Source organism: Takifugu flavidus, chromosome 22 (genome assembly GCF_003711565.1).
Source record: "Takifugu flavidus isolate HTHZ2018 chromosome 22, ASM371156v2, whole genome shotgun sequence".
Classification (NCBI taxonomy): domain Eukaryota; kingdom Metazoa; phylum Chordata; class Actinopteri; order Tetraodontiformes; family Tetraodontidae; genus Takifugu; species Takifugu flavidus.
The window spans coordinates 8,566,344-8,593,129 of record NC_079541.1 but is presented as its reverse complement, the minus strand read 5'-3'; the positions used below and the strand labels follow the sequence as shown (position 1 = coordinate 8,593,129).

At 40.8% G+C, this 26,786-nt stretch overlaps 1 protein-coding gene across 9 annotated transcripts in view; it reads right to left on the bottom strand.

Moving 5' to 3' along the window:
* Nucleotides 1-25,103, bottom strand: part of osbpl8 (oxysterol binding protein-like 8) — a 45,837-nt gene extending 20,734 nt beyond the window's left edge. For 2 of the 9 annotated variants that reach the window (XM_057021876.1, XM_057021878.1), the window contains exons 1-4: nt 24,762-25,103; nt 13,371-13,474; nt 5,500-5,536; nt 4,365-4,535 (exon numbers count right to left, since the gene is read on the bottom strand). In XM_057021876.1, coding sequence (XP_056877856.1) covers nt 4,365-4,535; nt 5,500-5,536; nt 13,371-13,415 — 253 coding nt within the window. In that variant the 5' untranslated portion in view covers nt 13,416-13,474; nt 24,762-25,103. Of the gene's footprint in view, nt 1-4,364; nt 4,536-5,348; nt 5,371-5,499; nt 5,537-8,931; nt 9,178-13,370; nt 13,475-24,761 lie in introns of those variants that run through there. The other 7 variants (XM_057021877.1, XM_057021881.1, XM_057021883.1 and 4 more) reach the window with 7 other exon arrangements.
* Nucleotides 25,104-26,786: the final 1,683 nt, after the last annotated feature.

Here is a 26,786-nt window from a genome sequence, read left to right as displayed (position 1 = left end):
TATCATTCATCCCATCACTTGATTGATATACAGGGCAGCCAGTTAGATGACAACTGAATTTTGAACTTCAGGCAAACAAAGGCGCTAAGTGCTAAGCTAATCAGCGAATTACCTCTGATTTTAAGCCATCGCTAAAGCTTATGGTCATCAAAATGAATGAGGGAGCGGGACCAAGTAAGAAGACAAAACCAAATCACTTTCATACGGAATCGGAGGTGGCCTTTTTTTCACGATGTCGATTTCGAAGTGCGTTTGCCTCATCTGCCGGTCTAATGAAGATTATTACTGTAAGTCCAAATACCGTTCCACTATGACTGATGAACATTTGGAAGTGTGCTTGAGGCTGGCTGTCAGCAGCTACTGGCCGGACTGTGCATCTCTGGCTGATTCAATTCAGTGCAAGTCATCAAAGTAAACTCAGGCAATTACAAAAAATGTTCATAGTTAATTATTATGTGTGTTTTGCAATATTGGCTCATTGGGTTATGCAAGGTACATCAACATACATTGTACATACAAAGAATCCTCAATACATTTGAAAATAATTAGATGTTTTGCATTTTTGTGCTGGGTAGATCATTTTGACTTGGTCATTTTGTAAGTAGCTCGTATGCTAAAAAAGTGTGAGCACGTCTGGTCTAAACAATACAAAGAGATTGAAGGCGTTGGTGTAAAAGTGCCCTGCCCTATAAAACACACACACCAGATCGAAACATTGCCTCATACAAAAGAGCTCTCAGAAGACCCACGATCAACAAGTGTTGACTTGTCTGAAGTTCGACAGGTTTACAAAAATATCTCTCAAGGCCTTGATGTTCAGGTGTCCACGGTCAGACAGATTGTTTACAAATGGAGACATTTCAGCACATTTTGGTTCACAAATCTACAAGAAGCAAAACATTAAAGAAGAATTCATGGGAGGAGACCACAGTTGAAGCGGCTGCAGTCCAAAAAACACCATCGCTGCATGTTTGAAGTTAGCAAAAGAGCACTTGATGTTCCACAGCAATACTGGCAAAATATTCTGTTGACAGATGAAGACTAAATTGAGTTGTGCGGAAGTAACACACAACGCTATGTGTGAGGAACAAATGGCACCAAGATGAACACCTCATCCCAACTGTGAAATAAGGGAGGGGACATGGTTTGGGGCCTCAGGGCCTGCTGACGTCGACAGAAAACTTAATTCCCGAGTTTATCAAGACATTTTGAAGGAAAACCGAACATATTTGGTGATAATGTGTCCTCCAAATAAAGCTCAACAGAGGTGAGAGGAGAATGGGCAGACTATTTTAGAAGACAGAAAAGGCAACAGTAACTCAAATAACCATTCATTATAACCAAGGAAACAAGAACACCATTCCTGAACAAACACCACATCAAAATTCCAAGATGGGCTACAGCAGGATAATGCACCATGCCACAAAGCTCAGATCATCTCAAACTGGTTTCTGAAACATGAGAAATGAGTTCTCTGGAGTCCAGTGGCCAGTCACCAGATCTAAATCCAATACAGCACCTTTAGGATGTGGTGCTAATCTGCAGCAAACGCTATCATGTCAATATGGACCAAAATCAGGGGGAAATTTCCTCAACAATTTCCACACCTTGTTGAAATTATGCCACAAAGAATTAAGGCAATTCTGCATCTATGGCTTTTGATAAAGCTGTAGAAAAATACTGCCAAGTGATTAACAGAGTGATGAAAGAGTTTGAGAGCAGGTTTTGTGATTTTGAGCAAATTGAGCCATGTGTGTCATTCATCAAATCCCTTTATGTCAGTGGACATTACAGGCACAGCTGAGAACCTAAGTACAACCTTCACCTTGGATGCAGGGCAGGTGGAAATGGAAACAAGAACTTTGCAAAATGACCTGAACCTTAAAGCAGTAGCCTGGAAAAGTACAAATCTATCTGCACAGCAGCTATGAAGGTTGCTTGTCTTTTCAGATCCACATATCTCTGTGAATCACCCTTTTCCAATATGAACTTTATAAAAAATAAACACCGATCACGCCTAACTGATTCACATCTACAGGAGTCACTGAGGGTGGCAGTGACAAACTACACACCAGGATACAGCAAACTAGTGGACAATATGGAATGGCAGGTTTCTCACTTACTGACAGACAAGGCTGAACAGTGTTTTAGTAAAACACCATGTCACCTGGTCAATTGATCATTGATTAAATCAGATTCAAAGTTGGAGTTGACACAATCTCATGTATTGGGAAAAACAATTTGAGTTCTGTTTTTTGTTGAATGAAATTGTGACATGTTCATTTGCAAAAAATAAATGTCACTTTGACAACGAAACATAAATACATTCATTTACAAGTACTTGTCCTAAAGTTATGATTATTGGTCTTTTGTGTGAATATTGTGTGCTTTGGATTTCTTGATTTGTTTATACATATGTTTTGAGCTGGTAGCCCTCGAGCCATTTGGGAATCTTAAGGTAGCCCTCAGCTTTAAAAAGGTTGGTGACCGCTGCAATAAAGTCTCACTTTCTCTCTCTGGTGTAGCTCTACTGCTGTTTTTCATGTTGTGCTTCCGCCCTCTTCTGGTTGAATTAGGCAGCAACTTCCCTGATTTTTCAACTGAGCTGATTTAGATGTGAGCAATTCATCATTTTCTACTGCTGTTTTTACAGGGTTGGCAGCTAGTAATCCAAGTATGCTCTAACGTGATGGTGAGATATTTCATTTTCAGTATCATGTATAAGAGCTAAATTTTCAATTGATTGTAATATTTGTGAAAAACCTTCATTATTCAATAAATCTTTTTAATGATGATTTTCAATTAAATTACTGTCACAAAAGTGTTTAGTAACAGTCATCACAACACATTTTTATACAGTTATTGCACAGCCTCAAAATATGTGACCTTGTATGTAGGACGTAGAATCATTTTCTTGCCATATTTCCAAATTCTAGTCAAATATTTTGTTTTGACATATTGTTTGGTATTAAATACAGCAAGGAAGTAGCACTATAATAATTTTCAGAGAAAATAGATGAACAGAAATGTCCTTCCTCGGTACAAACGACATCTTTATCCACAAGGAGGTGCTGCAGTAAAACAAAAAGATGGTCGAGCAACGCAAGACTAGTGAAATTTAACCTTGAGCTTATTTCTTGGCAGCTATTCATCCCATTTGATTTGTTCCTTGCGATGTATCAAAAGGTTCAATGAAATACAAAAGAAGATTAACTCCTTTTAAACCATGCAAAGCTAAATTGAGTATCAGTCTATTCTGCCTGATTCCAGTACATTTTTTTACTGCATGTACAGTGATAAATGAAATGCCATAAAATGCAAAAACCAAAATGAGGGATTGCTAAAAAAAAAAAAACCCAACTGAATAATTCATGAAGTGAGCATAGGTCCTTGTTATTCTGTGAAACCCGGATGAGATGGGCATGGATCAAAAATGAACCAAAATCCATCAGGGACAGTGTTGACTGCAGATCTCAGTGCTTTAGTCTTCAATATATAAGGAGGGACAAAATTCATCAAGATATTTATAATAAAATAAATCACCATACTGTTTACCTTCTGCAATGCCACAACTGCCATCTATTCATGATTTGGAGGGAACTTCAAATATCACATGAAACACCAAATGAAATCTCCAGAACTATTTTTATTTCCATTACAGTAACCCACCATAACCTATGACAGTCCGTTGTAATGATTAAGTCCGAGTAAATGCTAGAATATAGAGTAGTAAGGAGTAGCAAGTAATTCAAGTGAAATTCAAGAACATGCATTTCATCTTGAAAGGCAATTAGCATGGATTAGCAATAGGGTTACGGTATGCTAACGTAACAAATTCTGCTACATGACCCACAACGAACTGAGTACGTGTCTGCTTTGTTAACGTAACATATTAACAGTTATTCACTATAGCATGAAGAACATCCGAGCAAGTTTAGTCTAACTCCATAAACGAAGCGCTGCTTCTTCTTCTGCGTCACTAAAGGAACTTGTTCCTCAGGTACACATGCCTAGAGCGCCCTCTTGTGGTTGTCAGTGTGAAAATAACGAACATGTGAAATTCTGTAATAATGTATTTATTTAACATATAAGTCGCTCCGGAGTACAAGTTGCACCCCCTGACAAACTATGAAAAAAGTGCAACTTATAGTCCGGAATATATGGTAGAAACATGAATGGAAGCAAGAGGTTGAAAGCCTTGCACGAGTGTGTTTATTGTTTTTGAGTCCGTGTATACATTTGTGAGGAGATTGCTATGATGCGTCTTGTGTCCGGTCAACGTAGCTTCATTTAAATTTGCAAGAATCTTCAAAACAAGTTAAAACGAAGGCGTGACAACCTTGATAATATGAAATGCTTCTCACCGTGACTGTAGCTGACTCCTGGACTGAGGGTGGCGGGAGAGGTGACGTGCTCCCTGTTGGGTGTTTGGAGGCCTGCCTCCTTCTCCCTCTCCTTGTCCCGCTCCTTCACCTGGCGCTGGCTCATCCTGCTGGGGGTCAGAGGGATGATGTCATCACAAGACGCTACAGCAGCTGCGGGAAGACAAAAGACATGAGAAAGAGAGTCATATTTTCCTTTAGACACATCAGAGTTTTTCATCCAATTATGATGAGAGTAAAAAATGAAGCAGGGAGGCATATTCCATGCAAGGAAGGCACACTTTGTTTGGCAAGGGACAATCAAGAAATTACATCACTAAAAGTGACATCTTGAGTTGTTTACAAGTCATGTGCACTCAAACTGTGTGAATAAATACCTACTTGTTGCCTTGAAAGTACAATAATGAAAAAGTAAAAAGTACTAAGAATTGTTATTAAATGGAGATCCTAAACCTGACTAATTATTTATTAAGATACACACTCTAGGGAAAAATAATAACCATCATATTGTGTTTATGAGTATCATTACTCAGACTGCATATAATACCATAATGTGAGAATACAGCAATATGGTTATATGTGATAAACTACCTATCTAATAATATCCTGAAACATATCCAAACACATATAGCATTATGAGAATATTATGTAAATGTTTTGTTTTGAATTCCCACAGCAGAAGTGGGAAACCATCAAGAAAATGATTCTATACAGCTTTAATAAAAGTGTAAAAAAATAACTCAAACCCAGAAAGGTGGGTTCCAATCTTTAAAAAAAAACAAAAGAACTGGAAGAGAAAATAATAAATCTGAATAAATAGTCTTAGCAAAAGTTGATTTACAGTTTTAATAAAACGAGGATATAATTTTTCCCCTATCCCGTAAATCTTAGCCTGCAGACTACACTTTAGGCCAGGAATGGGCAACGCCACTCCTTGTGGTCAGGAATCAGGATTTTGTGTCATACCAGACATAAACTGCTTTCACCAAGGGAGGTGGAACCCCAGGTGAAAGCATTGCCTACATGTAGGACAGAAAACTCGGCTTGGATCCACCCTCAAGGACTGGAGTTGCCCATCCCTGCTTCAAGCTCTTCCTCTGAAGGATTACTTGCTTACCGGAGGTGGCATGGTGCTCTCTCAACTCTGCCTGGTGCTATCAGGGACAAGGATGGAGAAAAAGTACAAGAGGAAGAAAAAAGAAACAGTAGCAGGGATTGAAAAAAGAAAAGGGTGAAACAGAGATTTTGGATGAAGATGAGGGCAGGGGAAGAGGGACGGGCACCATGTTGTATTGAAGACCAGATGTGTGCAGCGGGGTGAGGGACAACACATCAATAGCGGCAACAGCGGCGGCGGCGGCGGCAGCGGTGGTGGTGGTGGTGGTGGAGGGAAGGGAGAAGCCAAAGCCACGACATCACATTCAAAAAAAGAATCAAATAAAAAAATGGGGGGAGATAAGACAGAAAACAAAAGAAAAATAACAGACGTTAGTGCAACCAAAATGTGAACAGACATATGTGCACAAATGAACAGTTTGGGGATACATTTTTTTTTTTCCATAACATACTATTTAAAAGGGATGAGTGAAGTGTTCACCACACACACACACACACAAACACACACACACACGCAGAATTTTGAATTTTACATTTGAATTCATTAAGAAAATTAAGATAATAAAATAAGATTATTATGACATTTTATTAGTAGCCCAGCACATTTAAGGCCAAATTGATGCACTATGTGGCCTTTGGCCAAAAATAAGTTTGACAGCCCTGACCTCTACCGGTCATACCCCCTCACCCCCCAACAGTAAGGAGCAGAGCAACATCAACCTCTACCTCAGATGCATTCATGATTATGTCTCAGGCCTAAGAAAAGTTAAATGTCCAACACGGAGCTCAAAGGCTTACGTTGTCCAGCTTATTTTACACGACTCGAATCAACGCGATAGCGACCCGTATGGCCGCAATGGTGGAAAACTGACGTCAGACATTCCTGGAAGAAAGTAGATTGTCCTAATCTCCGGTCTGACCAAACATGGTGGGAGGAAGATCAGTAAAACTAAGAGAACAATGCTACTGATTGGATATTGGTCAGTTAATCATCAAGAGGGAATCAAATTGCTGATTGGGTAGAACCCTTTGGAGCCACTGTTTGAGAGGATAAACCTCCCCAAGAGCTGCTTACTACAATATGGGCAGTGGATTAAGAAACTATCACTGATTATCAGAGGTCTTTTAATGAGGCTCTGTGATGAGGCAACGAGCAGTTGTTTTCTACTTTAATCTTAGTTCAGCTCATTTTATCGGGGTGAGAAAGTAGCACGACAGGCAAGGTTAAGTTGCAAAACACCAGCTTGAGGTCAAAAGGGCAACAGAAAGCCCATTCCGTCTGGTAGGCTTCTTTTAATATCACTTCCCAGACAGGATTTTACTTTTATAATACTGCTTCCATCACAACAACCACAGACTGATAATGGTCCACACAAGAATTCTCTAGAATGAGGAACATGTTAGCCAGGGTTGTCAAGTTTGTTCTTGACAAATGTCGAAGTTGTCAGCTTTAAACAAATCCAACTACTGTTTTCAATAAAGCCCTTCAAGCACTTGGAAAAGTGTGACCTTTCAATTAATTACATAGTGATTGTGTATTTTATTTAGTCAAACATGACAAAGTGCTCCACAAACATTAAAGTACTTTTAATTAGCAGCTTTTGTGTAGATGATGTTACAGAGTGTGGACGCAAAGGAAACTAAAAAAAAAAGTGAACTGAAAATGTCAGAGTTAGTTTTTAGAAATATTGAAATAGAATTGTATTATCTTACAATTTTTGGTCAAAAGTGTACAGAATTTGAACAATAACTGCATTTCTTTATTTGGTTAAACTCATAATTGTATGACATTGTTAAAGGTTGCTATTGGTACTATATCTCAATATGTGGGCGGGCGGTGATGGCTCGATCTGTTGGGAGCTGGGCTGAGAAGCGGAAGGTTCTTGGCTCAAGCCCCAGGCCAGACAAAGCATGGACAGTGTTCTTGTTAAAGGGGAAGGTGCCAGAAGGGCAGTCTGTGGGTTCCAAGACCTAAACTAGGCATCAGCAGCTCTCTCTAGCACTAAAAAGATGAGGTGCATCTGCAGAGGCTAAAAAGCCATGACATATTACATAATGTTTAAACCTCACTTGCAGCAGATTCCTGACCCAGATTCCTTTTAGAAGCAGACAACAGAAGGTTTTATGAAGAGCACCTTTTATGATATATCCTGCTGGGAAATGTGACCGAGAGCAAAGGCTGAAATGATGACCATAGTTCACATCTTCCCTTTCTATTTAAAGATTATCGTCTGGTGTGCTATGCAAAGACTGCAGCTGAAGACCTGAATCACATTGTGGTATTTCCCCCCACCGCCCCATTCTATTTTATGGTAAGGTTAGTCCATTTTATTAATCGGTAAAATGCTATATTAATTGTATAAGGGTCAGAACAGTGATTATATCACTGCTGAAACTGAACCGTGTCCAGTCTGGCATGCACTTGGACAGTATAGCCATAAATCATTGCTTTAATTTCACAACATATTACCTCTGCTAAACCAACAACACATTTATTACATTCATTTAGGTACATACATACATTCACTACCCTTTGTATGCTAAAGGGGTTGTATTGTTCTTCACATACGAACAAAAACATATTTATTTACAGTCGCCTCCTTTATTGTTTGAACAGATGCCAATGACATCGATTCACAGCAGTTTTATTACCAACAGCTCATTCTGAAGTGTAGAGATTGGTCAAAGTCAGCCAAAAGTAAAGCAGTCTTTCATAGTGTGAATCACCTCACTAGTGCAGGAAAGGTCTGTCAGAGCTGCGGATGTCCTTGGAGTCCAGAATTCACACTGAATGAAAATTTAATCTGAATTATCTGTCTCTCTGAATCTGTCTATTAGAAGCAACAACAGAACTTGGTTCTGACTTCAGTCACTGCAGCATTGCTGCCTGCACCACTGGGCTCTTGTTAAGATCCCCACCTTCTTTGTGGCAAACCAGTAAAAAAACAAAAAATAAAAAAACAATCTATTTCTGGAAAACAGTTGCGTAACAGTTCTACCAAATCAATTTGTCCTCACTTTCATGAACCATGAACATTGAGTGTTGTGGACTGTGGCCATTAAACATTCCCACTCGCACATTTGCAGTTTAAACGTGGTTTTCAAGTAGAAAATTCAAATCTTAACTGTTAAACAGCCAAAGTATCCTTACTTCCCCAAAATGCATATTCTGTTACTCGCTATGTAGCTTAAGCAAGAACCCACAGGCACATGTTTGCCTTGATGTGATGTGATTCATATCAACTGGAGTTCAACTAGTGCAAACTCATGCAGAGACGTCTCTTAGGAAATAACGAACAACGCAACACCAACCCAGGCTGACACAAGCAGCATCTTGTGTGTTTTGTGAGCGTTGACCTTCATTTAAATCAAGAATAGAAAACAATCCACTTTCATTCACAACATCTAGAGATTTTTTAAAACGCTTACTCACAGCAGAGCCACGTGGTTATTTTCCAATTGCTTTTCAGCGTCGTGAAATGCCTCCAAATAGAGAGATTTCTGTCCAAAGTGACACTGTCGCAGTGAACTTCAACACGTTTTCACACCCGCCCACTGGGTCCGTTTCCCGTTCTAACGGCGTTCAGAGGAAACATGTAGTGCGTGTCAGTCAGCTGTCGGAGGTGAGCTTGCTGTGGCTGTCTGTTGTTAGTCACACATACTCAACCCAGTGTAACAGAGAGCACTGCTCAGCCTTGGCTGTCCTTCACATATAAACACACACACACACACTAAACATTAACAGGAGGAAACAAGGAGGGATGTTGGAAAAGATTTCAGGCCTCTATTCCACTCCCACCCTTTTAAATAATTCCACCTCTCTCCTTAATTACAGAACTAAAGGTTAATGTTGTTTTTGGGTAATTTATTACATCATAGATATTTGTTTCCTTTTAATTACCGTACATTCTGGACTACAGAGCGCACCTGATTAAAAGCCGCATAATCTAATTTTAGAAAGAAAATCAATTTTGTACTTATACAAGCCGCACCGCATTTTAAGCCACAGGTATTCCACGTAATAATATGAAAAATTAGATCAAAACATTCAGTACCGGTATATGTTTTTATTACCGTAAGAGACGAGTCACTGACAACGAGTGACACCAACAAACAGGTAAGAAACAACAGCCACTCTTTTCACTTGTATGTTTATACAGAGACCTTAAATCCAATTTTTATCACGTCAGGGTTTTTTTTACTTTTCTTTTAATTTAATCCGCTTAGCAACATAAACAAATATATTGTAGCGGTAAATGCTTTTTTTTTCTAACGGTGTCTGTAGTGCAGCTACCTTGAAATATACGTTTGTATCAGCTCCACACAAATTACGTTGTTTATGCTTTTTTACTCAAACAATGAACAATCTAAAACCCCCCCGATGGCCCACCTCTAAAATCTTCTATTTTCATCGCGGTGGCGATTGCTTTTGCCTTCCGTCTGATTTGTACAGCGGAAACACCGCGGCCGCCTGCTCTCTGTGTGTTGACCCAGTCTTTCAGAACGTTCTCAAGCTCGGGCCACCTGCGATGTTTACGCCTAAAAGCTTTGGACGTCTTTTTGCTTTGGATCAGTTCTTTATGATGGCGTCTCCACCTTCTCGCCATTGATTACCGTAATGTATGCCAAGACTACGTGCGGCAGCTCGATTTCCTTCCTCAACCGCCAGAGTGATCGCTTTTAACTTAAAAGCTGCATCATATGCTTTTCTTCTAGTATTTTCCACGTTGATGAGGGTTAGTAAAAATGACTGATTCACAATAGTAGTGATAGTGCGCCACGAAAAAAAACATAAATAAGCCGCACCGTAGAATAAGCCGCAGTGTTTAAAGTGTAGAAAAAAGTAGCGGCTTATAGTCCGGAATTTACGGTAGGTGGTATCAGAGGATGCTTTTCTGTCCTCTTCCTCATTTGGTTTGTTTTTATATCTTCACTTTTTCTCTTTAATCAAGTATTCTGACAAAAATAGAGCCTCTACATTTCACCATCTGACAAGTAAACCAGTATAGTGGCATAGCATAGAATAATATCTTTTCTTGAAATAGTAAAGAAATTCAGCACAGAAATAGCTGTGTGTTTAGAAGGGACAAAAAAAAGGGACAGAATTTTTCACAATCATTCAAATCAAGAGGCCACAATTACGATCCAGGTTTAAAAAATATCAATGGTGGCCTCTGTTTACTTTGACCTTATTTGGTTTATCTTGAGAACGAAAGACCCCTCATTTATGGTCAAGGCTTCAATTTCTTACTTCAACAAAGTAGCCTGAAGCTATTTTTCACCAATGGATTTCAGCAGCCTCCCACATCTTATTATACCATGTTGATGAAATATTCCCCTCCTGCAATTATTAACACTCATCCAGTGCAATGATGTAACGGGGAGGTTGCTAATCATCTATGCTCAGTGGTATTACAATAGCACCAGCATGACAAACACCACGCAATGACAGATAGCTGCTAACCTGTCGCTGTTTTTCCTTCTGCTTCATGAGTGATTGTTAATCATCAGACATAATTTCTCAATAATATGCTGGGTAAAACATTAACACAACATGTTTTTGTCAAGTCTTTTAGCTAAAACCTGCTTTGGATAATGGATAATGTGGATTTTTCAGTGAAACCACAGGCAATAAATGTAAAGTCACTGCAAAAATTGCAATGCCTTGACAATTCAACAGCCACCAAAATTTTCTTTCTCTTATTTAAGCAGCTCATATCCATTCAGGCACTGATGATCTAATCACAGACTGTCTTCTCTTACCTCCTAGCTATTGTAGGGTAATAATGCGCCTTTTCTTTCTAAACAGCAGGTCACCAACTCTTTCAATGCCGTAAGAACAAGGAAAATGACAGCAGAATGAATGGTGGTGGGATGGAAACAGAAGTGGGGGTGTTTTCAGAAGTAGCTCCTGACTTGTGATGGTGAGAATGTGAATGCAAGGGGAAAAGCAGCATTCCTGTGTCCGTGTAGCATTTCAGTTTGGGATCCTTCATCTATAACTATGGACGTCTGATTTAACAAAATAAACTAATTTTTATTCACTTGTTGGTTCTTTCTTTTCTTTGACTGTGGATTTTCTTGAGACTTTTCCCGAGTAAAGTGCAGTAAAGAGGACACTCCTGCATGAATCAGGAACAATCAGAAGAATGGAATTCATGCTTACCAGTTTATGTTTTACCACATATCTGTTGAGAGTGCAGTTTCTGTAACGTAGGTCCATTATACACTGAATATGTTGACCAGTCATTAAGATACCAACAAAAATGATAGTAATTAAGGTTGAAAACTGCACCTACACCCAATTGAAGTGACTCAAAAATATGTTAACTTGAATTGATTCCTTTCATAGTGAACCAGCAGCCAGCGCTTTTATGACTCCTGTTGTCTGCAGTTGTTATTTCCCTACTGATCCCCATAGAAAAGGTTGAATCAAAGCTGACATATGAAAAAATCCATCATGTGCCTGTAAGTTTTGTGAAAATGGGGGTCTCAGTCATGCCGCTTCTTCCACGCAACCAAGGTACAGGAATTCATCAAACAAATATGACGGTGAAGTCTTGAACTACAAACAGTTTCCTCTCAGAGAGATAAACTGCTGAGGGTCCCAGAAGTTTCCACTTTATACATTATGTGCATTCAGGAGCTATTGTGTGAATGCGCCGTGCTGACCTAAGAAGAAATACAGTACCGTATTTTCACGACTATAAGGCTCACCTAAAACACTGAGATTTTCTCAAAAATCGACGGTGCACCTTATAATATGGAGCGCCTTGTGTGTGGACTGAGTTCCAAAATCTGCTGTGCGCCTTTGGTAGGTGCACTACGGTAAACGCTCTGCCAATCAATTAGCGGCACACCTACGTGTAAGGACTAAAGGGGACTAGGGGACTAAAATGGCGCCAGTCAAGCGATACGCGTATGAATGAGGCTTACTTTAAACTGCAGGCCATCGAATATGCGGCTGAAAATGGCAATCGAGCAATCTTAGTGTTTTCGCTTTATGAGGAGGCGGCATCTCTCCATACGCGCAAGGACAACTGTTGCGCAGCGGCTGCCCGCGGATTACCAGGAGAGGGTGGCCAGCTTCCCTAACCCTAACCCTAACCAGGAGAGGGCGGCCATCTTCCCTAACCCTAACCCTAACCAGGAGAGGGTGGCCATCTTCCCTAACCCTAACCCTAACCAGGAGAGGGCGGCCATCTTCCCTAACCCTAACCCTAACCAGGAGAGGGTGGCCATCTTCCCTAACCCTAACCCTAACCAGGAGAGGTGGCCATCTTCCCTAACCCTAACCCTAACCAGGAGAGGGTGGCCATCTTCCGCACCTACTGCTGCGACAAGATAACCGCGCCCAGCCACATCACCAACATCACCAAAATTTAAACGTATTTTGTTAGCTGTTTCCTTCCCCTCCTGCACATGAAAGATCATTTTAGAATAAGGATTCTGGGTATTCCTTTAACAGTCTGCAAGTTACACACACAAACTGAACCATCGCAACTAACTCCCTCATCCTAACCTAAACCCAATTCTAAAAACCTAAAACATGTTAACTGTCAAACAGTCTTTTGAAGTAGTTAGGATGAGCCAAAATGGCCTTACTTCCAAAAAATGGCCTCACTTTGCTAAGTAGCAAGTACAAACACACACACACACACACACAGGCATTTATTCACAAAGAAGTTCCAATGCTTGCAGCAGAGTCTGGCCTGTGGCAGGTTAGTAGCATTAACACAATAACCTAATCATTAAGGTTCAAAAGTGAACTTCAGCAACATGCTTTCACTGACGCCAACAGGAAACAAGAGCAGTGAAGTTGAGGGGCAATTAAATTTGGAATAATAAACTGTATGAGTGCACAATACTCACCAAAGTCTTGTCAGGCTCCTGCTGGGATTCAGAGGAGGACTCCATGGTTGAGTTACCAGTAATCCAGAGCCACACCTTTTACTGCTGCTCTGTCGCCTGCATATCTGTTGAGAAGAAGACAACCAACACACCCTTTATTAAAACATCCACAGTGATCATTTTCGTTTCTCTTAGGCTGTAATTTGCCGTCGGGAGTTGTTGTCTAAATGGCCTTAAAACTACAGTGGGGTGGTTATTTTAAATGCACCCATCGATCACAAAAACAAATGATTTCTCTCATATGTCTGTAAGACTCGGAGACAATTTTTCTCCCCCTAGCATTTTCCCAACCGAAGAACAAAATAAAAGCAGCTCCAGCTCCTTGATAACGCACAGGTTGATATTTACGCCGGCTCAGTTTTGGAATTTGTTTCGATGAATATAGGAAATTATCTCCAACCAGAGGGTACATTTCCACAGTGGAAGGCGATAGCGTTTTTAACCTTTATCTACCGAGGGAAGGTCTCTGCTGGATGCCACCTGTCTGATGAATGACACGGGACAGCGGGGGTCTCATTAGGATGACTTATGACATTCTCATGAATTTTAAAACCAACAATAAACAGATATAGAGCACATAAAGGTAAAAGGTAAAAAAGGTTTACATTAATAAAAACTGGATATGTCATTTGGCAATGAGAGGAGCTGAGACCCAAATGTTCCCTTGTAATACAAAAAAATGTACAACAGTTACTCATTATCCAAAAAAGTGAATTTCCGGACTATAGAGCGCACCTGATTAATAGCCGCATAATCTAATTTTAGAAAGAATATCAATTTTGTACTTATACCAGCCGCACCTGTCTATAAGCCGCATTGAAACACAGGTCGCGGAGGAACTCAGACGCAGACTTCTGCCAGCTTAAAACTCCACTTTACACTCAACGAAAGACACGTCAACGAAGGGAGGTCTTCAATCACACACATAACCTGGTTTATGGTGTGCAGGTACAAACAGTAATTAAAACAGTAATTAAATACATCAACAACCAGATTTACAACGAACAAAAACAGGGTTAACACCAACCTGAACCCACAGACACACTGCCACAAAGCATGCTGGGAAATTCCCACACTGACCCTCCCCAACACGCTACACTACCTTTGCTTTTCTTTTCAAACAGTGCCTGTGACGCGGCAGTAACACAGCAGCAATACGGCATTAACACTAACAGGGCTGGTTAAAAAAACATCCCGGTAAAATTTCTTCTTGCATTTTCCATGATGAGGGTCTGTTTATGCTAATTTTATTCATACACAAAGCGCGAAGTTACACTAAACTTGCGTCTTCCTCTACACATATATTCCACCCATCTCTCTTACCTTTTCTGCTCGAGCGCCCCTTGCGGCTGATAGAAAAATTACATAAATAAGCCGCACCGTAGAACAAGCCGCAGTGTTTAAAGTGTAGGAAAAAAGTAGCGGCTTATAGTCCGGAAATTACGGTACTACAAGATAAAGTTTTGTACCTAAACCAAACAAACAAAGATGCGTATGTCAGAGTGAATATTGTGATGGATATCTGTCCACAAACATGACCCCAATAGGCTCATTACTTGTCCACAAAAACAAAACAGAAATAAAGCCCTAAAGCCACAAATGAGTTTTTGGGTTTTTTAAATAACCTTTAAGAAGGAGATTATTTTTCATTGCTGGTAATTGCCTCGCAAACAGGGGTTGATAAAGATGATATCACTATTGGAGAAATTACTTGTTTTCTGATTGCTGTTTCATTGCAAAGACTTACTGCTTAAAAGGTTTGGTGTGCACCCTGTTAGGGTGAATCACTGCTGGTGAAATAAAGCATTGTGGGAGTGTAAACCAAACAGTGAGATGACAGTCAAAGGCAGGTTGAATTAGTTTATTTTTCCATTCCAGCAGCAATAAAAAGAGACTGTTTGCAAAAGATTAAACAGCAATAGCAGACCCAGCATATCGCATTAGGGCTGCCTTTACAGGCGCACCAGTCTTCCCATTTCCTCATTGTAGCTCACCACAGCATGTTATTTAATTTCTGAGTTGAATAAATAAAGGTTAAAATATAACACCTCAATGTAAAATGACAAAGCTTAAAATTGGTACTATTTATCTATACATCCAGCCCTGTGTGTGTTAAATGGATATTTTTTCCTGACCAGGTTGAAGTGAGTGATTTGGTCTTAAAGCTGAGATGTGCATGGGATTGCTTTTTAAACCACAGATTAAATGTTTTAATATTATTTAATATGTGAAGGATTATGTCACACCTCCAACTCTTATTCATACTGCCTGGCTTTAAATAACATATGTAAAATAGCACCTGACAGGTATAGAATAAGTCAAAGTTGTTTAAAAAAATGATTATTTGCTTCTACAGATTCTTCAATCGCAATCTTGTATAAGTCTCTGTTGTGTACTCATTTTCATTTATTTAAGTATTAAAATGCTAATTTTGCTAATTGACAATCTTTAAAGTCACAATTTTAAAGCCCTTAACACAAAAAAATATGGACCGGCCATTTCCTCAGGAACAATACATTGTCATCATATTGTCTCCCTCCCACACTTACTAACGCTTTGAGCCCTAACATGCATTTAACAATCTGTTTAGCAGAACCACAGTAGTGTGTGCATCACCCTCAGAGACAGAGGGCAAATGGACAGAGTATCCTAAATCTGTACCTTGGCAGTGGCGAATCAATCTGAATCAATATGCATTTATTGGAGTTGGCTGATAAGCTAATGGGAGGAGTATCAAGAACAGTTACAATTCCCTGACATCAATTATAACTGGGCTTCCATCAGAGATGCTGGTGTTGATAGTCAGATTAATCAGATTTAAAATATTTTATTACAAAAGTGAGCATGGACAGAAAAAACAGAATTATTTGTTTGGACTGCTTGTTGGTGTTGTTTTGACAGTGCAAAAGTGACTTGATGCTGATTGTTTTCAGATTATAGCACAGCACACAGGTGGACACACATGGACAGTAATCACATCTGGACCCTAAGCTGATTGTAGTGATGTTGTCATTTCAAATGATGGGAGATGTACTTTAGAACCAACAAAACACTTCTGTCCTTCATTGTCACTCTGAAACTGTTGACAGAATTCTGAACAAGGCCTCTACTGCATCAACCTAAAATGATGCAGGATTTCATCAAACGCAGCAAAAGTCTCACGACACACGGAATGTAAATGAGGCGGATCGTTTGTCTGATGACAGACAATTAAACTCCAGAAAAGCAATCACTCCTTTCAGGCTCCCAAATAAATGTATGGATTTTTAATGAGGAACCTTCAGCAGACATCATAAAGCAGAAATTACACATGGAACAGGTCTAATTTAAGTGTTTGCATGATGGTAGGGTCAAGTAAACTGACTAATTAAATATGGCTCTATGGGATTGACTTGGGGTTTTCTTGGCTATACCATATTTCCTGGACTATATGTCGCTCCGGAGTTTAAGCCGCACTAGCCAAAAAATGCACAATAAAGAAGAAAAATAGATATATAAGTCGCACTGGACTATAAGTCGCATTTTGGGGGAAAATGTATTTGATTAAAACCGAGACCAAGAACATACATTTCATCTTGAAAGGCAATTAGCATGGATTAGCAATAGGGTTACGGTATGCTAACGTAACAAATTCAGCTTTATGACCCACAACGAACTAAGTACCGTATTTTCACGACTATAAGGCGCACCTAAAAGCCTAGAATTTTCTAAAAAATCTACGGTGCGCCTTTTAACCCGGAGCGCCTTTTGTATGGATTACGGTAATATTGGTTAATCGCGGCTACCGTAGTCAGTAGGCGTGGCCGAGGTAACAGCAGTAAATTCAGTCCCAAACCATTTCTGTCTGTAAAGACCCCAAAATGGCTCCTTGCAAGAGACGCGCTTATGACGCAGAGTTCAAACTGAAGGCTATCAGTCACGCAGTTGAACACGGAAATAGAGCAGCGGCAAGAGAATTTAACGTGAACGAATCAATGGTGCGGAAGTGGAGGAAGCAACAAGACGACCTGCGCCAGGTAAAGAAGACTCAACGGAGCTTCCGAGGAAACAAAGCAAGAAGTGGATTAACAAAGGAACTGCAGCCGCTAGATATTGGTGTCAACGGGGCATTCAAAACTAGACTGCGAACTGCGTGGGACCGGTGGATGACGAACGGCGAACGTTCACCAAGACGGGGAGACAGCACCGAGCGTCATACGTCACTATCTGCCAGTGGATCGTAAACGCCTGGGCATCGACCGTGGTCCGAGCTTTCAGGAAGGCAGGGATTGTCACTGAAATGCCAGACAACACCAGCGACACCGACCCTGATGACGACTTTGACGAGACGGAGCCGGCCATGTTGGACGCCGTATTCGCACAACTGTTCAATTCGGACACCGAAGAAGAAGTATTCGAGGGATTCCTGGATGAGGAATGAACTGATAAAGTGAGCTTTATGTGTTTCTTTTGTGTGTTTACAACTTAACAAGGCTGGTCATACTGTGAATATGGACATTACCGTTTGAACAACGTTGTTATATTGCTATCGCTTTGCACTACTTCGAGAGTTCGAGTTACCGTATATTGTGTTTGCACTAACGTTTGATTTACCGCAACAGTATCAGACTAATTATTTTACGTGTTTCCACTACGTGATAAAAATGTTGCACTAAATCGAAGATTTATTAAACTCCACTATCCACTTGTGATAAAAATGTTGCACTGCCTGTTATAACTCGCTGTTATTAAACGAACTGTGTTACGCGAAAACACTACGTCACTCGGGAAAAATAATAAAACAGCTGTTTATTCGTTTTGGGAGTGAATAGAGTTGTGAGAACGACGGTTTGTATTCTATTAATAAAGTTTGACTGACTTATCTGGCTGTTTTATTGACATTCCTTTTAGCGCAGCTCGATCTAGTGAACGCGTCATGAAACCACAGGCACTACGCAGTTTCTATGCTATGCGCCTTATAACACGGTGCGCCCTGTGTATGAAAATATTTCTAAAATAGGCTGTTAATTGAAGGTGCGCCCTATAATACGGCGCGCCTTATGGTTGTGAAAATACGGTACGCATCTGCTTTGCTTTGTTTGTGAAAATAACGAACATGTGAAATTTTGTACTAATGTATTTTTTTAAGTCACTCCGGAGTACAAGTCGCACCCCCTCATAAACTATGAAAAAAGGTGCGACTTATAGTCCGGAAAATACGGTATATGTATCTTGTGGTTTACACAGAATCTTACTAAAAATTATATAGAACAAACAGCTGAAAACAAGATATTGCAACCAAGTTATCATACTTTCAGTCTAGGTTCTTTAATATCTTAAATCAGACCAACAGGATATTATATAAAATGGTGATTCTGGTAAGAGGGAGAGAACAAGAGGGCCATCCACAGCTAGGGCCGTGTGCTTCTGCACATACATGCGTGCTGATAAGACTGTGATGAGGTGGATAGGGAGGAGGATATGAACTCCTGTGATATTAAGGAGATTGTAGTGACTTCTGGGGGTTCAATCAGCATCCATGAGATTGAAATTATACAGCAGTTTGACTTTGTAAGACAACAGAAAAATATGACTGTTTACTCCAAAACAGATCTGCACACTCCATTTGGGTTAAGCGTAATTTTACATTTGAATGACAGAAAACAGAGACAATGTTCAAGATTTTGAAAGCACAATGTTTCATATTCTAGATTTTGCAGGCACAGAAGGGATGACAACAAAGGTCGCAAGATGTGTGACCTTTAAAAATAGGCACAAGGAGAAAGAAATGCAGGAAACAACCTCCATAACAATTACCTCATGATCTCATGATCAGTCAGAGGACAGAAAAATTATTCGCTTTCTCATCCCAGCATTTGGATTACAGTCTCTTTCACTCTGGGCAGTCAAGACAAGCTCACTGAAATATTGTACCGCAAAGCTATGAATGTAATATTTTTGTATCTGTGAGATTGGATGGATAGACTGAGAGATGACAAGAGCTATAGCATGCACAGGTGCAAGAACGCGCAGGGAGGTGATTGAAGGACCTACCTCATGCAGCGCCAGCAGCGAAAACACAACCGGTCAGTGCGAGAAGGTGAAAGAGAGAGAAAAGAGAGGAGGGGAGACAGACAGACAGAGATGACATCATGACATAGGTTGTTCCTCCATGTTCAGTGAGATGTGGGCTACAGCTGCAGGGCAGCAAGTGTTGGCTGCACAGTGGCAGAGAGCGCTCCTTGATGGATCACTGGTCCTAACTCCAGGCAATTCCTATGTCTGAATACATCAGAAGAACATCCAGAGAAACTTGCAAACCAATCGATGGGTGGGCTGCTGGTGGATGTCATGTGGAAGAAGTGAAGGGACTAAAAGAGCAAAGGCTCAAACATCTTTTCCACCAGGAGAGAGAGAAAAGATCCAGGTGCCTCTGGTGGTGAAGGCTTGCACTAAACCAGATCCAACAGATTGCTAGCAAGGACACAGTGTTTGTACCCCACCTCCCTTATATTAGAAAACAATGTAAAATAAACTGTGGCCTTGTGCACGGCAATAAAAAAGCAAAAAGTTCTAATGTTGCTCCAAAAATACTTCAAAGTATTTTTTTAGGACACAGATATTTGTAGAAAGCTCTAAATAGTCTTATCCTTCCTAAACCTCACCCCAAGTGTCATTTAAACTAGTTCATTTTGAAAAGAAGGCATACAAACACATAAGACAAGAGACAACTTATTTTTCTTTCATTACAGTCGCTGTACAGAAAGAATACAAATGAGCCAAGGATGTGAGCTTGCATTACTGTCGTCCTCTCAGCTCAAAGCTCTTCGAGAGGGTTATTACTTGAGGAACTGGGATGATTTCTGGAACAAGAGGAATGCAGCACCCAGATGCTGAAACCAGTACCTCTTTGAGTAGGAGCTCAAGAAAAAGAGGATGTCTCTCAAAGCATTCTACACTCATGACTGAAATACATCTTTTTCTTTAAAACAGATGCAAACTCAGTACAATAATTGCTTTAGTCTTGGTCTAAAGTTTGGATCTGGCCCACAGCACTTGAATATCAGGTTAATGGTGCACTATGTGATCTTATGCAAGTTCCTTATTGTTGTAAATTGTTGGCATCTCCCCTTGATCCGCTAGCTTCCTGCCCCTGATCACACTGTTGTTGACTAACATCTTTTTCTTAATATTTAACAATAAATAAATCTATGTCTAGCTCCTTGTATGATTTGTTAGGGATCAGATGTACACCAATTTTCACAATTGTGCTATAGGATACATTGAGTACATTAAATAAACGGACGGTTCGCGACCGAGTGTGAAGCGGCAGGGATGCGGATCAGCACCTCCAAGTCAGAGTCCATGGTTCTCGCTCGGAAAAAGGTCAAGTGCCTTCTCCGGGTTGGGGAGGAGGTCCTGCCCCAGGTGGAGGAGTTCAAGTATCTTGAGATCTTGTTCACGAGTGAGGGTAGGATGGAACGTGAGATCGACAGGCGGATCGGAGCGGCGTCAGCAGTGATGCGGGCGCTTAACTGACCTGTCGTGGTGAAGAAGGAGCTGAGCCGGAAGGCAAAGCTCTCGATTTACCGGTCGATCTACGTCCCAATCCTCACCTATGGCCATCAGCGCTGGGTGATGACCGAAAGAACGAGATCGCGGATACAAGCGGCTGAAATGAGTTTCCTCCGCAGGGTGGCCGGGCTCAGCCTTAGAGATAGGGTGAGAAGCTCGGACATGCGGGAGGAACTCGGAGTAGAACCGCTGCTTCTCCACATCGAGAGGAGTCAGTTAGGGTGGCTCGGGCATCTGGCTAGGATGCCTTCCGGACGCTTCCCTTTAGAGGTGTTTCGGACATGGTCCACTGGGAGGGGGCCTTGTGGCCGGCCCAGGACCAGGTGGAGAGATTACATCTCTCGCCTGGCTTGGGAGCAGCTGGGGGTCCCCCCGGAGGAGCTGATGGAAGTGACCGGGAAGACACTGAACGCTCAGAAAGCCCCAAAAAAATCAGAGCCCATGATATTGCGTGCTGTTTATAGGGTATGATGGGGTGATTTTGAACACAGTGGAAGAGTGATCTGACACAGTGACCGCCGTGGAACAGAAAACAGTAGTCTGTTCTTGGCATTGAACAGTTAAGGATCAGTTATGGTTTAATCAGAATTACAAGATTGACTTCAATCTTCACGAGTGTGTTCATCAACACAGTTGCAAGTTCTGGAAATCATCTTGATTGGTTATTCACCAACTGCCTTGTGAGATTACTGTTGATGGACTGCAGAAACAAATCAGAGTGGTTGGCTGCTTATTATGGTCATGATACGTCTAATTCAGTGGTGCCCAGACCAGCAATCAGACTGGATCACCAAGGAATGTCGGATCATAGGCATACGCTTTGTCTGGAAATCACAGCTAGTTACTTCCCTCTAGGAGTGAGTCCCTGGTCTAATTAAAGCAAAATAACTCATCTAAAATATATTTCCTTGCTCTCATTGGAATCAAAAAATATAATTCCCTTTAAAATCCCAGTTACAAAACAGAAAAGAAAGCAAGTATCCTCCTACATTATACCTGTTCATTTTTTTTCTCTAAAAGAACAAAAGGAAATGTTTTTCCTTCTCTGCAGAGGTGGCTTGTGGGTAACTTTGCGGCTCACACAAAACCAACACGAGGTAGTGTTGAATCCTCCTGCGGTGCAGCTGAACGGACCAGAATCAGAGGTGCGGTCAAAGGATCGCATCGACTGTCTCAGCTGGGCTTTCATGAGCCAACCCACGAGCTCAGACACAATGGCCTGTTCAGGGTGTGGAGGGAAAGTGGCGTGTTATTTAAGGCAGCTACAGCACGGCAGCAGAGGCAACAATGGATAAAGTCTCCATGTTGAGTCCAGTAAATAATTTTAGTTATTGCTGAGGGAGCTAAAAAAAATGCAAAAATATGTATTTCCAGAATTCCATTTAGTAATAGTGTGATAGTGTGAAAACACTAAAACAGGAGGTTCCATGTCTAGTGAGCTATCGACATAGAAATAAATGCAGAATCAAACATGGTCAATACTGTATCATCCCTGATTCGTCTTTCTCCTGCTTGAGCAAACACGAAACGCAAAGGACAGACTTCGTGGCTTTGAAAACAGGCCATATGAAAAATTCTGACACACACATGAAAAGTTTTGTTTGTCCGCTCTTGCAATTTTCTGCATACATCAAAATAACCCAGTGGATTGTGGGATATTTTTTCTCTCGTTTTCAGGAAAGCAAAAATATACTTTCCACTTACCGTAACTTCCGGACTATAAGCCGCTACTTTTTTCCTACACTTTAAATCTCTCCACAGAAGAAGGGCACAACACAGACGCGCCACCTCTTCGGGCCAGGATTCAGCAGTCCACTTACACTTGAGGACAGCCAAGTACGGATACTGGCCAGAGAAGACCGCTGGTTTGAAAGGGGTGTCAAGGAAGCTATCCATGTCAAATTGGAAAAACCCTCCTTAAACAGAGGTGGTGGCCTGAGGCACTTCCTATCACCCACGTACAATGCAGTCCTCCACTCCTTCCAACAGCAAAACAAACATTCACACCATTCCAGGAGACCCAGTGACTCACCATCATATGATCCAGCAGACAAAGGGGAGACACCCAGGTGACCACCCAGATCATTAGCATGCAGATGGTCCACAGGGGCTATATATTTTCAAGCTCTCTCCCCAGCGATTTCAGAACTGAAGAAGCCTTCTGGATAGAAGGCGAAACGTCTTCAAGAGAAGAAACCCAGCCCAGCTGACATAGAAAACTACCTTGGATACAATGACCTCGATGATTGAGAATCTACACAGACAACCTACAGTTTAAACACTGCGGCTTATTCTACGGTGCGGCTTCTTTATGGTTTTTTTTCGTGGCGAACTATCACAACTATTGTGAATCAATCATTTTTAATAACCCTAATCAACGTGGAAAATACTAGAAGAAAAGCATATGATGCAATTTTTAAGTTAAAACCGATCACTCTGGCGGTTGAAGAAGGAAATCGAGCTGCCGTGCGTAATCTTGGCATAAATCACGGTAATCAATGGCAAGAAGGTGGAGACGCCATCATAAAGAACTTTTAGATTATGCGGCTTTTAGTCAGGTGCACTCTGTAGTCCAGAATTTACAGTAAATCATTTTGGAATATGAGGCATTAATAAATGTCAAACAGTCCGTCTCCTTCACATGAGCCCAGCAACACTGATACCGTACAGCAGGTTTAATGAATATTCTGCCTGGGTGATTATTTGACTGTTCAGAAACTGCCCACAGTGTTTTATTATTTAGAAAAATCATCCTTGAAATGAAAAACTGTAAATGTCATTTTTGGTTTGTTGGCTAGTGCGTGCCAAATTGTAATGGCCTGTTGGCAATAGAACGAATGCATTTTTTTTCCTGATTCCATTTCCTGTTTTAATTCAGTCAGAATGAAATGTTTCCTGTCCCAAATGACAAACTGTGTGTGCCTAAGTGTGCCTGTCGGCCAGACATCTGCAGTAAAAGAGAGAAACATTTGGATGCCAAATTGGCTGTTTGCTTTTACAGCCCTGAACTCAGTCTGGTCGCGGTGGCAAGCTTGGGTGGAAAGTGCGGACTTTCCATGCAAATAAGTGGAAAAGATGTAAATAAAGCAGGTGAGTGGGAGCAGATACGCTGATAAATGACCAACACATAAATTTGGAGCGTAGTCTGTTTCTGGAAAAGGGATAAGGAATTTGGAAAGATTGGACAATCTCAAAATGCCACAGCGTTCCCTATTCTTTTTTTGGCACATTTCAATAAATAAACCTACTAACAATCATGCTGGCCTCTATTTTCCAGTTCATGGCAGTGTTAAATCCTAGCATCCACAATGTCACATAAGACATTATATCACACGGCTGGTGGTGGACATCTACTGAAACTTCTGCCTGGGACTCTAAACTATTGTCTGACAAATATATTCCTGGAGAAAAGTTGCAACACAACTCACATGCTCATACGTTACTGAACAATAGTGATTAAAAACCATTTTCACAAGCCAGTGGTCGTGTTGACCACTATGGAGCGAAATATTCGCTGCAGTTGTGCATAGAACCAGCATTCATTTCCATCCCGCACTTCCGTACTTAAATGCAGCCCTAAAGATATAAGCTACGACTCGATCATTGCCTGTTTCTAGGAATGGCCTTGCAGCCTGAAGTGGCTGGGATGTATAGAAAGCGTCTGGAAGCGGATCCCGGTTTATTACATAATAGTACGCTCTGTCCCGAGCGCTCGTCAGTTCGACTACACAGCCAAGATGCTAGCTGCGTTTTTATTTACCATTAACATAAGAGCCTTGGTGTTGTATTAAAGCTTACCTCTGCTTTCTTGGCGGTCTCCTGGGCAGCGAAGGTTGTGTGGCTGATTCAGGACGAGGGTGGTGGGGTATATTCCGTCAGTTCCCCTGAACGATGTTCTGTCTGCTAACTGTTAGCTGACGACGTTTTAGTGTCTCTTTCTGCGCATCCTACTAAATGTGACGTTAGCCCGCGCCTTCCTCAGGTCGGCGTTTTCAATTTGGTCATTTGGTGAAGTTTGTATACTTAAAACTCACTTCCCGATAAGTGCAATTATGTTCACAGTGGACCACAGCGTCGACATTCACAGAACTTGATAGCGACTAGCCCGCCTGCGCGCTTCTGTCAGCTGCATATACTGTCGTCGCAGGACAAGCGTCACATTAATCAGATGTTTTCCGTTTCCGGTTACAATTTTCAATACAAAAGCGTTTTGGGTATAACGGAAGGGTTAGGGCTAGATTTATCGCTTTGAATGTCCGGAGATGGCTACATTTTGTTCATCATTCACCAAGAAAATGTATAGGAAAAAAGTAATCCATCAATAAAAACAATGTAAACATGCAAAACAAACAATCCAAAACAGGAACATACATCCATTTAGTAATCATTCATACATTTTATGTTACCAAGTATTCCCAAATAGTCTGTCATAGTGTATTTATTGTTTGCTGTGACAGTATTCAAAGATTTAGTATATTTTCTTTATGGGTTTGTATTGGTTAATTTATCTTTTCTCTTTTAGCTTTAACGACCTTGTTTTATTTTGAAGGCTATCCAATTCATATCCTTTCTTTGATTTTTAAACTGGGCTAACTTACCACTATAACCGCAACCTTCTGTTATTTCTGCAAGGTGATCGCCTCGACTTACAGGCAGGACAGAAACGTGTGATGATTTAGTGACCTGTTAAGAGAACATATTGTAATTCCGGTTGGTTGATCTCTTCTCGGTGAGAAACTGATAATGCGGTAATTGTGAACTAGGTGTGCAAAAACGTGTATTTACCGCAGTTAAACCTGTCCATGTGTGATGTTACGGACATGATTAAAACATGCAGCATCACATGAATCACATGAGCCCTCCTACTTAAGCATCTATAATATAGGTGTCAAACTCTGGCCCGTGGGCCAAATTTGGACCGCAATGTAATTCTATTTGGCCCGCGAAGCAATTCTCTGCTGGCGTTTTGGTGTGAAAATCCACACGCCACATCAGTTGGTGTTGGTAATGCACCAATTTGTGGCTTGCCAACCACCAAGAGAGAGGAAATAGTCATAGCAACCTTATATGCTAATGCTAATTCTGGCACTGCACTACCCCTCTGAAAAATTATTAAAGGAAAGGCAGAAAATAGGACCTTTCTGAACAGGTAGGAGGCAGAAAATCTGTTTAGATATATAAAAGACGGACCTGTCTGTCTTGTATGTGGAGCCAATGTGCATTACAAGGAGAACAACAACAGATGACGCTATATAATGCAACACCAAGACAAGCACAAGCACCTGAAAATGACTCAAAGGCACCAGAAAGTAGAAGAGATGAAAAGGCATCACATTAACTTACAATGGAAAAAGATTGCTGTTGAAATTTAAAAGAGAAGAAATGAATGCCATGAGGTGTTTTTTTTAATTGAATTTCGATTTTGCATGGGTGCAATAATAAATTATATATTGTATTGTATTAAGCTTTGCTTGTTCCATGTTCAGTTGATGAGCAAAACTAGTTTGGGTCCATATCAAAAAGTTCCGTGTTATAGCTAATATCAATATTTCAATATCAATGTTGGTCCGTGACCTTGTCCCAGTTTTGAATTTTGGCCCACTGGGTATTTGAGTTTGACACCTCTGATCTATATGAACAAAGCGCGCCATCTAGCGGCCAAGAAATAGATTCAGTGTGAAGCTGGAGGGTGTCTCCTTTTGCGTAAAGTGCTGGTTTTTTGGAACGTAACGGTTAAAAAGTAATGAAGTAATTGGTGAAAAACTACATCATACTGTACAATAGGTTGCTGTTCAATGCTCTTTCTCAGGGTTTCAAATTCAC